Below are 12,551 nucleotides of genomic sequence, written 5' to 3'. Positions count from 1 at the left end.
TAGGTTCTTAAGTGCACAAAGTATACATCAACCAAACCATATTTTACTCCGTCTCTATCCAAATCCTGAGCAACATCTTCACATAATACATACACTAACCCATCCTCCATGTTCTTCCCGGATTTTAAATAATAGTATATTACACTAAACTTAGGATAACATAGTTTTTCTGCAACCCTATCAAGTGTACATATAAATCATCTGTCAGGATTACAATAGTCAACAATTTTTACACTACCCTCACGGTATTCTTTGTTCGGCAACTTAGTGAATTCACCTCCATAGTGGACCCTAATGAAAAATCGATTCATACCATCTGCCAACCATTTAGGAGACAGTTAAGAAACAAAAATTATTTTGGGACCGACCGCCCATCTATGTAAAGCGACAACACAACACAATACAAGGGACCACATGTACTTACAACAATTTAATACATAAAATTGACCACCAGCAACCCTAATCAATCTAATAATACTTCTTAACTGCACAAATCATGCTTATTGCAACTGTATTTAAACTATTCACATAGTATCTGACATCATTCCATAAATTTTACAGTTTAGGGTTTAGAAATACATGCTGTAATTTGGGATCCATTGAAAGTTTTCTTCATCCATCACTCTGGTATGCTTGTTTCTTCTTCGCTTCAATCACCAACGCTCATTTTCATCAAAATCAGTCCACTGCTGGGTAATGATAATTAAATTTCTTTTTGAGTTGAGAGGAACGGAGATGGAACGGTGAGTTAGTACCAAAATGGAGATTTTTTTTGGGAAGTATTCGTTGTGAGGGTCTCAAAATTTCATTAATTTCTGAAAATTAAAATAAATATTATTTAAGCTTTGAGAATTATTAAATAATATGAATTTATATTTAAAAATGTGTATTTATATTATTAATGATGTTTTCACTTATATAAATGTTATATTTTAATTTACATGAAATTTTAAAAATTTATTTGACGGTTCGCGTTCGACTAAGCATTAGGGTAAATTTTTGCGCACTGACGCGCAATGTAGCCCTAAGTTGAAATTTAAGGTATGTAGAGGTTATAAAATGTACAACTAAGCTGAGGAAATGTTAAATGGGGAATTCCTACCAGTAGATAAAATTTTCGCGCTTAAACGCGATTCAAATTCGAAATTGTCACCATTAATGGCATGCCCAAAAAGTCTTCAAGCCTATACCTCTAGCTTACCTTCATTTTCAACCCATCTTATCACCAACTACCAGCCGTTTCTCTTCTCTTCAAGCTCGTTCCTCTGGTGCAAGAAGAAGCAGAGACCGCTGCCATTCCAAGCTTCTAACAGCCTTCCATCCTCAGCCATTCACACCCCAACCTTCAAGCTTCCATTTCCAGCTTCCACCTCCATTCTTGGCTGCTGTCTCGACCAAGCAAGGAGGAGGAAGATCGCTGTGGCTGCTGCCGGCGTTGCGTCGGACCAGGAGAGAAGGAGAAACCAGCTGCCATTTTTCTTTCCTCCAACCACAGAACCTTCCAAGCTGACTCAAAAACCCCAGACTCAAGCTTCTCTTCACCTTAACGTTTGCTGCTGGGTTGCTGCTGTGGGTGGTCAGACCGAGAGGGAAACAGAGTGCAAGGGGTGCCGACTGACCTCAGTGATTCTAGGAACAAACTTGGGGGATTAGGCACTTCATTTAGCTAGTAAAAAACCACCAAAGGTAACCCAAAAACTTCCGCTTCACCCCTTAGCCAAAATTTCAGATTTATTGCAGCTTTTGGTTCTTGAAGTTTTAGCTTGTCTTGGTGAAACATGTTGGGTTGCTGATCCTCTAAGCTAATGATTGATGAAGCTAGAGGTGTTTTATGTGCTATATGTATGTTTTGAGGTGGTTTATATGTTGGGAAAATTTTTTTAGAATGAAGCTGGGGTGCTGCCGAGAGAAGGGAAAATTTTCCAGATTTGTACCTGTTGATGTTTTGCAAATTTCGCTTAGTTAATGAACTGGATTGTTTATTTGGGGGCTAGACTAGTTAGTGGTGATTGTTAGGGACTTAAAGTACGAATTATAAGTTGGAAATGGTTGATCAAAAAGAAGAGAAAATTTCTGCTCTGCAACCGAACCAGCAGGCCTGTTTTTCTTCCAACTTTGCCCAGCTTTTTGAACTGGATTTTGTGAAGTTATTGAGCTATTTAAATCATGTATATGTTCACCTATATGTGTAGAGTAGTTTTGGTGAAAATGCAGCTTTGGTACAATGGGAAATTTCATTGAAAAATCAAAGAGAAAAATGCCCTTTGAGCTACCCGAAAATTCTGGAAATTTTCCAGATTTTGGTCGAATTTTTGGGGGTTGATTTCGACAAATTTGTGAACTATTTGGGCTGTATACATGTTTACCAATATGTGTAGTATTGTTTGGGGGAAAATGTAGCTTTTGGGTAGTTGAAAAGTTTTGGACAAATTGAAGAGAAAATGGACTTCTTGTACCAAATGCACTTGGAAATTTTTACAGCTTTGCATGAGACATGTTAAATGATTTTCACGTTAACATGAACCCAATTTGACTTGTGTTTAGTTAAGGGGTGTGTATAGCTCAATTTGGGACAAAAATCTAGTAGAGTTTACGTTCAAAAAGTGGACCAAAATTTTATTCTTCACGACGCTACCCAAAACAGAAATTTTGTTTGAAATTAGAAATGATTTTGACGTTTGGATTTCGTTTTGGTTAAATGTGGATTAAATTGTCCCGAAAATGTTTTCTAGCATTAACCTTCGTTACTAGGTCCACTTCGAGTCAATAACCTTGAATTTTATTAGACCAAATGTCCTATTTCGAGAAATATGCCAAATTTGGAAATTTTCTTGAAAACTCAAGTTTTTGCCTTCAAGAAAATCCTTGAACCAAGTTGGTCAATGGAATTTGGCAAATTTAAGGAGTTTCTATTTTATAGAAATTCCAACGGCTAGTTTTACTTGGTTTATATGATTTCCTCTTAAAAGAATTTTTCAAGATATTTTTGGGGAAAATTAGAGGGGAAAAATTCTTCTAAATGGTTAAATGTGATTTTTCTCAACTTGTGACACCAAAGGGGTGTTAATTGCTTATACGACTCTAGAACTTGGTTATTGAAATATTTGACGAATTTAGCAAGTTTTTGGTTTTAAAGAAACCTCAAAATTTAATTTCACTCGAAATTTGTGGATTTCACTTTGAGAAAACGATTAATACTAGTTTGGGATTTTTGAGTGAAATTAAATGCTAGTTGACTCGAGTTAAATTCGCCAACTCAAAAGTGGAAATTTATGTGAAATATTTGTATGATTTTAGGAGTTGGTGAAGAGCACAATCTCGATCAAAGTTTGCAATTCTAGACTCTTCACTTGAGGTGAGTGTCTCTTGCATGAATCGTGTTTAACTGCTAGTTGAACTACTTGTTAAAAGTACTTGCTAGAGATATCATGAAATGTTATATGCTATGTGATTGCGTGAAATATCACAAGTACAAGTGTTGCAATGTCGATTGGAGCGTGGTCTCGTCGACTAAATAAACCAAACGGATGCACGTACCACGCTCTATTAGAGTGGGAGGTACCTCTCTGCCGTCTTGGTAAAAGTGCTTGCAAAATTCGTGTTGGAGTCGGGCCCGAAAATAAGGGGAAGTCGTTGCTAGGAGACGTGTAGATTAGGAAAAATGTCTACATGGAGATTAGGTAGTGAAAGTTGACGGAGTGTCAACTACTATAAATTACCTGATCAAGCGCGAGGACTTTGGCTCCTGAGAGCCCCGTATCCTTTTCTTGTCATGTTACTTCGTTTTTCTAAATTGTTAATTGCTTACTTGTCCATTTGTACTTGTTAAATTGCCCTATGTGAATTGCATGTTTCGAGGCACCACTGAGCTATTGGCTCATCCCTTCCAATTTGTTTTCCTTGACAGGTTCTGAGTTGCATGAAGTCTTGGAGAACTAGAAAAGAAATGTTATATTTTGAATGCCCACTTTTGTATATCGTACTTTGGGAGAACTTTAGTATCTTTTGGATGACTTTTGTGTCTTTGGGAAAATGTGAATCCTGTGGTGCTTCTGTGCCCTGGATTAGGAATTTTAAATTGTAAATTAAGTTGAATTTAAGTATTTTAAGTTAGACATTTTCTTTGATGCTTGAAATTGTACTTTTGGATGAGTAAGTTGAATGGTACGATTTTTTTTTAAGTACTTGGCTTATGCGAGAAGTAAAGTTTATTTACGAATTATATTTGATGATGTTAGATGATTGAATGAGTGAGTCCCGGCGAGAGCTGGGCAGGCGACTCGCCGAACCCTCTGGTTCGCCTTAGGGGGAGGTGGGGCCGCCACATTCGTCCTTTACATTTTGGTTTTGGTCAACAGATAAGTGGTTTGGCATTTTTACCCTTGAAAAGTTGGCCACGTGGTGTGCGCGTGAGATATTCCTGGCAAAAATCAGTTGGAAAAGTGAAAAGGGACTTAAATTGATCCTTTTTATTTGCTAAGGACTAAAATTGATCATTTTCGATCTGAGGGACTAAATTTTCACATTTGCAATATGTGAGGGACTACTTATACAGTTCTCCCTTTAATTTTTATCAACACACACTTGGTCTATAAACTTATTTTAGAAAAATTAATCGAAAGGCTCTATTATAATGTGTTGGTCTTGTGTTTTATCCCACAAACTGTATAGTTTATAAAGAGGACACGAACTTAGAATTCACTAATTTGTAGATGCCTAATATGCAAAATTTGTACATTTCATATAAAATCTAATACAAATACTCCTTATGACGATAAACATAGAGGTTACATCCTATTGAATTAGGATAATACAATATGTGAATTCTATTTGAAAGGTTTTACATTTTTGGATTAGAACAATATATTACGTGAATTCAGTTTAGATGATTATAACAAAAAAACTTTTACTTGAACCGGATAACACTTAATTGAACAAAAAATTTGCAAAATTAGAATATCAACCTAACATAGTTTGATTGGTTTACACGCATTGATAAAAATTCGTGAGGGATTAAATGGTAAGGTAGGGGAGATTGTGAATGGGAGATCTTAAATTCAAAGACTTCAACTTTGGAAAAAAAAATAGGGATTCATGATTTATTTTCTTAAAAAAAAAAAGGAAATATGTGATTTCTGGTTGGTATGATTTGAGAACTTGCACAATGATTCTTTTAACGAGGGAAAAGGAAAAGAAAAGAAAAGAAAAGAGAAACAAAGTCTTGTTATCAGCCTTGTGAAGTTGTGATATATCCTTTGATGTCCTTGGAGTACTTCAATTTGTCTTATTGATCTCGAAATTATCGATGTCTGAAAGCAATTGCCCATTTTCCATATCAGACCTAACAGCCTGAATACATAGGTTTCGTTTCGTCCAGAACTTGAACAAAAAAGGAAGGTCGTGAAAAACAAAAAACACATGCGGCCGCTATCATAATCCTAAAATTACAAAATTGTTCCATATTCTTCGTCTTTTCTCTCCCTTCACAAAACAATGGCGACAGAGTATAATTACACTTGAGTCGTTGCTCTTCCCCTAAATTTACTAGCCAGGAAAAAAAATGGCTGCCTTTTCTGCTTCTGCTTCTGCTTCTATTTCTTGCTCTACTTCATCTTCATATCCTTCCTGCGTCGACGTTTTTGATAGATGCAGCTTGATTCCGCTCTTTCTCACTTCAGTTCGCGGGTCCCACTCCGTTCATCATCATCGTAGTGCCATTAATTCCTCTTTTTTTTATTCTGCTTCTTCTTCTTCTTCGGTGAGAAGTAGTCTAAGATTAACCCGACCGACGACCCGGTTGTCAGATTTGAGAATAAGTCTGGTTTTTGATGGACAACCCGCGAGGCATACAATTGCTCGACCCAAGTCCCGGATTCCTGGGTGCATTTCTGGAAAGTGCTTTCGACGGATTATCACTGCCGTTGCGAGAGCTGAGCCTGACCGAATTGATGACTCTGCCCAAATTAAAGATGTAAATTTTCAATTAAATCAAAAGTAGCTTTTCTTCCTTTTCTTTCTTTTTCTAATTCAGTTGCGCGTGATATACATCGTTTTTTTTTTGTTCATTTTTTACTGTATGATGAATTGATTGTGAAAATTGAGTCATTCAATTTTAGTTTTCAGTGAGAGAATCATATTTTTATTTCATTTGGACTTCAGCAATGTTAATATGATGCAATTTTGGCTTTTTTCTAGTATTATACTCTTATTGATAAAAAAAAATTAGGAAAGGTTTGGTTGACAAGATTGAAGTGTTCCTGTGTTTTATATTTTTGGGACATGTTAAGTTTTGCCTAAATAATGGTAACTGCTTCATGCGAAAAGCTGTGCAAGTCTGAGTTTTTCAACCATGGTCTACTGTTTTTTGGATGGTCTTGTTAGACAAGGGATTGGGATTTTGGATTGGATAGCAAGATAGTAATCCTTTTTGTTTGGTCATTTGGGTTATCTGGAAAAGTAGAAGGCAACACAAAAAGCTAAAGTGTTTTGCTTGTGAGATCGAAACAGTACTGGTGCTGACCTTAGTTGACAAGAAGTGCGAGAGTCCCTTAAAGAATTCATTTCAGTTCGCATTCCTCGAATTAAAGGATATGCAACTGGCACATCACTTCTTTGCATATTCTTCATAGACAGATTTTTTATGATGACCATAATAATTGTGAAGATTAGATTTTTATAGTATAACTGCTGCTATTACTCTTCATTTCTATGATTCTACATTGTTTTCCAATGTAGAGATTGAAAATTACAGATAATGCTTCAATGTGCATTCTTTGATTATGCAAATGCATGCACAATAGATCTTAGGCTAATTTATGATTTACTAAGAATCTGAAGAAGTAAAATTTGAAGTTCAGAGAAGCATATGTTGTACATCAGACTGATCGTATCTGGATCTCTTTAGGCCTCTTAAGGTGATTAAAATGGAGTTTGGAATGTTGTAGGAAGCTAACAAAGGCAATGATCTACCAGTGAATGAAGATTCAGTCACAGAGAGTCAAAGGAAAGCAAGCCAACTGAAGAAAAGGATTTTCTTTGGACTTGGCATTGGCTTATCCGCTGGAGGTATAGTTTTGGCCGGAGGATGGATCTTTACTGGGGCTCTTGCAGCTGCTGTTTTTGTTGGTTCCAGGGAGTTCTTTGAGCTTGTACGAAGCCTTGGAATTGCTGCTGGGATGACCCCACCTCCTCGATATGTATCACGAGCTTGCTCTATTATTTATGCTCTCATGCCTTTATTCACACTGTAAGATTTATTGTTATACTTTAGTTTTTCCTAAAATGAATTCAAAAAATTGTGCAAGCATGTTATAAGATTGTAAAAGGTTAATTTACTAACTTTAACTGGATTTGATATTTCTCCTACGGGAACACCACCTATCACAGGACTCGTATGGATTGACTTAGCTGTTTCTCTGCAGTCCAAATTACTCGGGATTTCAAGTCATTTTGAAATGTTTTTGAGTCAATTCAAGCTTTGCCAGTTAGACTTGTGATGGCATCCCCTATCACAAATTACCAGATGGCTAAAGATTCAATGGCATACATAGTCCTTTTGTGATTTTACTATTCAGATTGCTTTATGCTAATTAATTTTGTGCCTTTTGTTATCATTAGCTGATGGACTAGCATGCACGATCACACTTGATAATAGGGGAATTTGGTTTGGGTTTCTTTTCTTTGAAACTTTTCTGATCAATACTCTGTCACTTTTTTCTCAGATACTTTGGGCACATTGATGTTTCTGTGGCTTCTGCAGCTTTTGTTGTTGCAATTGCATTGCTTCTGCAAAGGGGAAGTCCTCGTTTTGCTCAACTCAGCAGCGCAATGTTTGGCCTGTTTTATTGTGGTTATCTTCCTTGTTTCTGGGTTAAGCTGAGATGTGGTTTGGCAGTGCCAGCCCTGAATACAAGTAAGAAGTGGTGCCTCCATTCTTTTGGTTCAGAACAATGAAAGATGGGTTCCCATTTTATTTTAAATAAAATAACTTTGTAGACATAATAGTAGAATGATCTATTGCATCAAATTTAGTGTCCAACTCATTTCTATTTCTTCATAGATGGAAAATGTGGAGAATTGTGGTCCTTGGCTGAAAGCTTGCACTGACATTATGGGTTGCCAGCATGATCATATCTTATTCCTTACAGTAATTAAAACCCAAAAGGAAAGAAGATGCAGGAGGGGAAAAAAATACTTTGATGGGATTGAGTGGCTATCATGTGGTCAAAGAAATGTTGGAATTTTTTTGTTAAATTATCAGTTCTAATCTTATGAATCGGCATAGTATTCAAGTTGTCTTTTTTCCCCTTTTTCTCCCTGCATGTTTTCTGTCATATCTGGATATTTGGTAGTATACACTTTGTAAAAGGTTCTGCCTGCTTGATCTAGCGGTTTCAGCTATCCTTTCCTTGGGGTAAATGGTCAACTGGGTTTCTCTTTGCAGAAGTGGCAGCTGCCTGGCCGGCATTGCTTGGTGGGCAAACACAGTGGACGGTTGGTCTCGTGGCAACCTTGATTTCAATCAGCAGTATTATTGCTGCAGATACATATGCTTTTGTTGGTGGAAAGGTACTCTTTTGCCTTGCACATCATCCTACCTACTATTGCTCTACCCTCTCTTTCCTTTTGATGACCATTCATGGACCAGAACTTTAGAATGTAAATCTCTCCCAACTAGGTATGAGGACTAAAGGTTGCGGTCACCAAGATGTGTGACTTGGAGATGATGAACCAAGATGTGTGACTTGGAAATGAGTTGGACCAGAACCTTAATTGTTTTGCTTATAATTGTGAACCAGAGTAAAAGTTTCTAGGTTCATTCTGGAGATGATGAACTAGTGTATAAATGGATGGAGAAGATTTGGAAAACAGGATTCTTGCTATTATCACTAACAATCAACATTTGCCTAAATTTTTCATTCTAGGTAATTGTAGAGATTTTTTCTTAGGTTAATTTTGAAGATTTATAGTTGTGTATTTGTCTACTTGATGATGGGAATGCAAAGCTGACAATAAGTAGAAGTTTGCCTCCAATGAGTAAAAGGAAAAACAATCATTCAACTTTGGAGCTATGTTACTCGGATTCTTTGTTTTACCCCAACAAAGCTGTCTCAACCCGACATGACACTGGTACTGCTGTGGGATCCATTTGGGATAGTTTGAAAATGTTTTGGCTTTTTGACTTCATTGTCTATGGATGTTGATAGTGAAGGAGGAGAGATGGAAAGCGAAGTTGAAAACTTTAGGACTTTCAGATTAGAAGGAAAGGCGGCCTAGCTATAATTGCAAATTTCCCTTAAATATGTGAAATATCAAAAAACTCCCTAGTAAGAAAGTCCCTGTTTGTTAATGAGTAAACAACGATGTACATAATTTGTATATTTGCTAGAATCTCCGTTGTACTTAATTACCAGTATTTGACTCTTTAAAAGTGTCCTCATATCCTTGTTTTAGATGATTGACGAAGTAGACAATTTTGACACATACCCGTTTCTGACTCCCATGCCTGAGTTCGAGTAACATAGCTTTAGAGGAAAGGAAGCTCTTCTTCCTTTTGGGTGGGGGGGGGGGGTGGAGGAAGCGGGGTAGAAATGGTTGTTGTAAGTACATGCCCTTGTATGCATCTTTAAATAATTCTCAACATGGTGTGGATATATTGGTCGGTCTCATGTCTCATGAGTGGAAGACACGACTGTTTTGTACTCAATGCAGGCCTTTGGTCGGACACCACTAACCAATATTAGCCCAAAAAAGACGTGGGAGGGAGCTCTTACTGGCTTAGGCGGTTGTATAGTTACTGCTGTACTGCTGTCGAAGATTCTAAGTTGGCCTGGATCTGTGCTAAGGTGAAAAGCTTTATTTCATATTATCTCCTCTGAGATGTTTCCTATTAAATTGCTGTTCAAGCTTTCTTTTGTCTTATTTTTCAAAGTGCAAAGAATTTCTTAGATAGAAGGTACATTTAACTGGAGAAAGATGATGGAGGATGGCACCGATGTTTCTCTTGTATTTGCGAGAGTATCTATTGGAATTATCCATTAAAATGTTTGTCATATTTGACATTGTCAGCTTGATCTTTTTCATCAGAAGCATCTTTAGGAGTTCTCTGTAATTAGTTGCTTTTTGAAAAAACAACTTCAACTTGTTAGTATCATCTATAGTGGTTTTCCTTTTCTCGATGTGGCATTATGTTGGTCTTCCAGCATATCTTTTGAGTGTCAAGGTGTGCTCGTGTATAGAGGCATTTTTGTTGTACATGTTACCAGTTTCATGACAATATTAGTCTAGAAAATGGAATAGATATGGTTTGCACTTGAAGTAAAAGCTTTTTTGTAAGATATAGGGCTATAACCATCAGACATTACTTGGGTGGAATGAAAAGTCTATTCTCTGGTACTAAAGACTGCACACCTTGACAGTCACATATTTGGTTTGAGTTGATGGTACTGCATCCCAGCAGTTTGAGTTGACGGTATCAATGTGAGTTTGATAGACTGTGGCTGTAAAATTGTCGTGATATAAACAACTGAATAGTGGGACAGTTTTTAAGAAACTACTGCAGACGCATAATTAAATCATAGTTCAAAAGCTTATCTTGATGCAGTCTAATGTTTCTTTAATTTTTCGTTTTGGCCAATGAATTTTTAGTGCTGTGGCATTTGGGTTTTTGAACTTCATCGGATCCCTTTTGGGTGACCTTGTTGAGTCAGTAATCAAGCGTGATGCAGGTGTCAAGGATTCAGGATCTCTTATACCTGGGCATGGTAACTCTCTCCTGGCCTTTCTGTAATTATTTTGTCATTATGCTTAACATCTTGGATTGATGCTACCTGGGAAGAAGATACTCTTTTCTCCAGTTGCCTTTACTGTATAAGAACATGTTATGCTGCTTAAGTTTCTGTCACTGGTTAATTGGTTTCCGGGTTAAATATTGTTTCAAGTTTCTTGGTTATCTGTACCTGATCATGAATGACTGATGTTGGTTTCTTTTATCTGAGACGAGCGTGCTTGACTTGCAATGTTTCAGTTTTGTGTGATTTGATTGGCGAGTAACATGGAACTTGTGCAAGACATGCTCTGCATTTTGCAATCTAAGCATTTGTATGGATGCGGACTGACCCATTTTTCTGGAACTGAGTTGAATGAGATTGTCTTCAACACTTCCCTTAGCCATTCTTCGTTTGACCAAAGCTCTCCCGAAATCTGGAGTGTTCATTTTGAACCCAAAACCACTAATCTACCCGGGCCCACAGGCTTGAAATGGGTTTCAGTTGCTAAAGCCAAATTTGGTTGATGTTTGTTGCTTCCCAAAATTGTGACAATTTAAGAGAGAAGTTCGTCTCTCCTGTTTTTTAGGGGCTATATAGCAATCGGTTGGGCCTGTTTATCATGAGCCGGTATTCTTCAATTTGCAGGTGGAATACTAGATAGGGTGGACAGCTATGTATTTACCGGTGCACTGGCCTATTCCTTTGTCAAAACCTTCCTCCCACTTTATGGAGTTTGATAAAACATTTTGGCTGCTCAACAGAGAGCAAGCAGAAATGTTATGACACCTCTATTGGCATACCCAGAAGCAAATTTTGGATCCTTGAGCTCGCCAACAGAATTGCAAAAAAAGTGGAGAACACATCCTCAATTCAGCCAATTTGTTATAACAAGCTGGCGTCTGGTTGGGAAAGAGATTTCGTGCTCCAATGCTTGAGATGCATTGCAGTTTTAGCGTCTTTGTATACTTTTGACATGTTCTTCATGGCTAACATGTTTTTGGCTAGACATCTGGTAAATCCAGATGGAACTCATGTTTGAATGGCGATTTTGCATGCTGAGGCCAACGATTTGTGATATATAATTGTAAATTTGTTTTTAAAGCATGACAATTTTCTAATAAGATTCTATTCTGCTTGCAATTCTTTGTTGTTGAATGTAAGATTCAGTCTTCAGTCCCTACTTGAAATCTCAGGGGTGACCTCTACTGGGAAGCTCTTGTCAAAAGTATTTTAGGCGCATACTTTTAACCTCTGCAGAACGCTCTTGCGCACAGTTGTATGAATTACTTGTATGTAAACTGCTAGGGATCGCATGAAATAAGCTGCTGCAAATTGTAATCCAGCAGCATGGAAGAAAATTGCTGCCCTTGGAACTAAATCAAAATGGCTCCTGTGTTTCAGTTGTGTGTGCGCTGACGGAAACTTTTGCTTCCTTGGGGCCAATGACAATAAGTACTTATGTAGCTGATATTAAACCAGTTCAATGAATCTAGGTGACTTCAGATTTCTGCCATTCGTTGTTACCGCTTCTTAGGAGTCATAGCTCCTAATGGTACTCTGCACCATTTTACTCGCATGCATATTGATTTCGAGGATTAATCTTTTCTATACCGGTGAGCGATGTATATAATTTTTACTCTTATTAGATTATTTGATGTTATTCGGTAGTAAATCAGGTCAAAACATTTACTCGAGTGCATGACATGATGAAATGCTAGAAATTGATTAAAAGGGTTAACCAGTATCTCCTCCAACTAATCGAGCCCTTAATTCCATAATCTA

The 12,551-nt window shown here is 37.2% G+C and overlaps 1 protein-coding gene across 1 annotated transcript; it reads left to right on the top strand.

Annotated features, from left to right (window-relative positions):
* Positions 1 to 5,367: 5,367 nt before the first annotated feature.
* Positions 5,368 to 11,890, top strand: LOC113763594 (phosphatidate cytidylyltransferase 4, chloroplastic-like). The gene is made up of 7 exons (XM_027307443.1): positions 5,368 to 5,971; positions 6,945 to 7,246; positions 7,722 to 7,912; positions 8,444 to 8,568; positions 9,712 to 9,845; positions 10,648 to 10,763; positions 11,415 to 11,890. Exons 1-7 carry the CDS (start codon positions 5,561 to 5,563, stop codon positions 11,504 to 11,506), a joined length of 1,371 nt encoding a protein of 456 aa, XP_027163244.1. The 5' UTR covers positions 5,368 to 5,560; the 3' UTR covers positions 11,507 to 11,890.
* The last annotated feature ends 661 nt before the right edge of the window (positions 11,891 to 12,551 follow it).

This window comes from Coffea eugenioides, chromosome 2 (assembly GCF_003713205.1).
Source record: "Coffea eugenioides isolate CCC68of chromosome 2, Ceug_1.0, whole genome shotgun sequence".
Classification (NCBI taxonomy): domain Eukaryota; kingdom Viridiplantae; phylum Streptophyta; class Magnoliopsida; order Gentianales; family Rubiaceae; genus Coffea; species Coffea eugenioides.
This window is presented reverse-complemented; position numbering and strand designations above follow the sequence as displayed.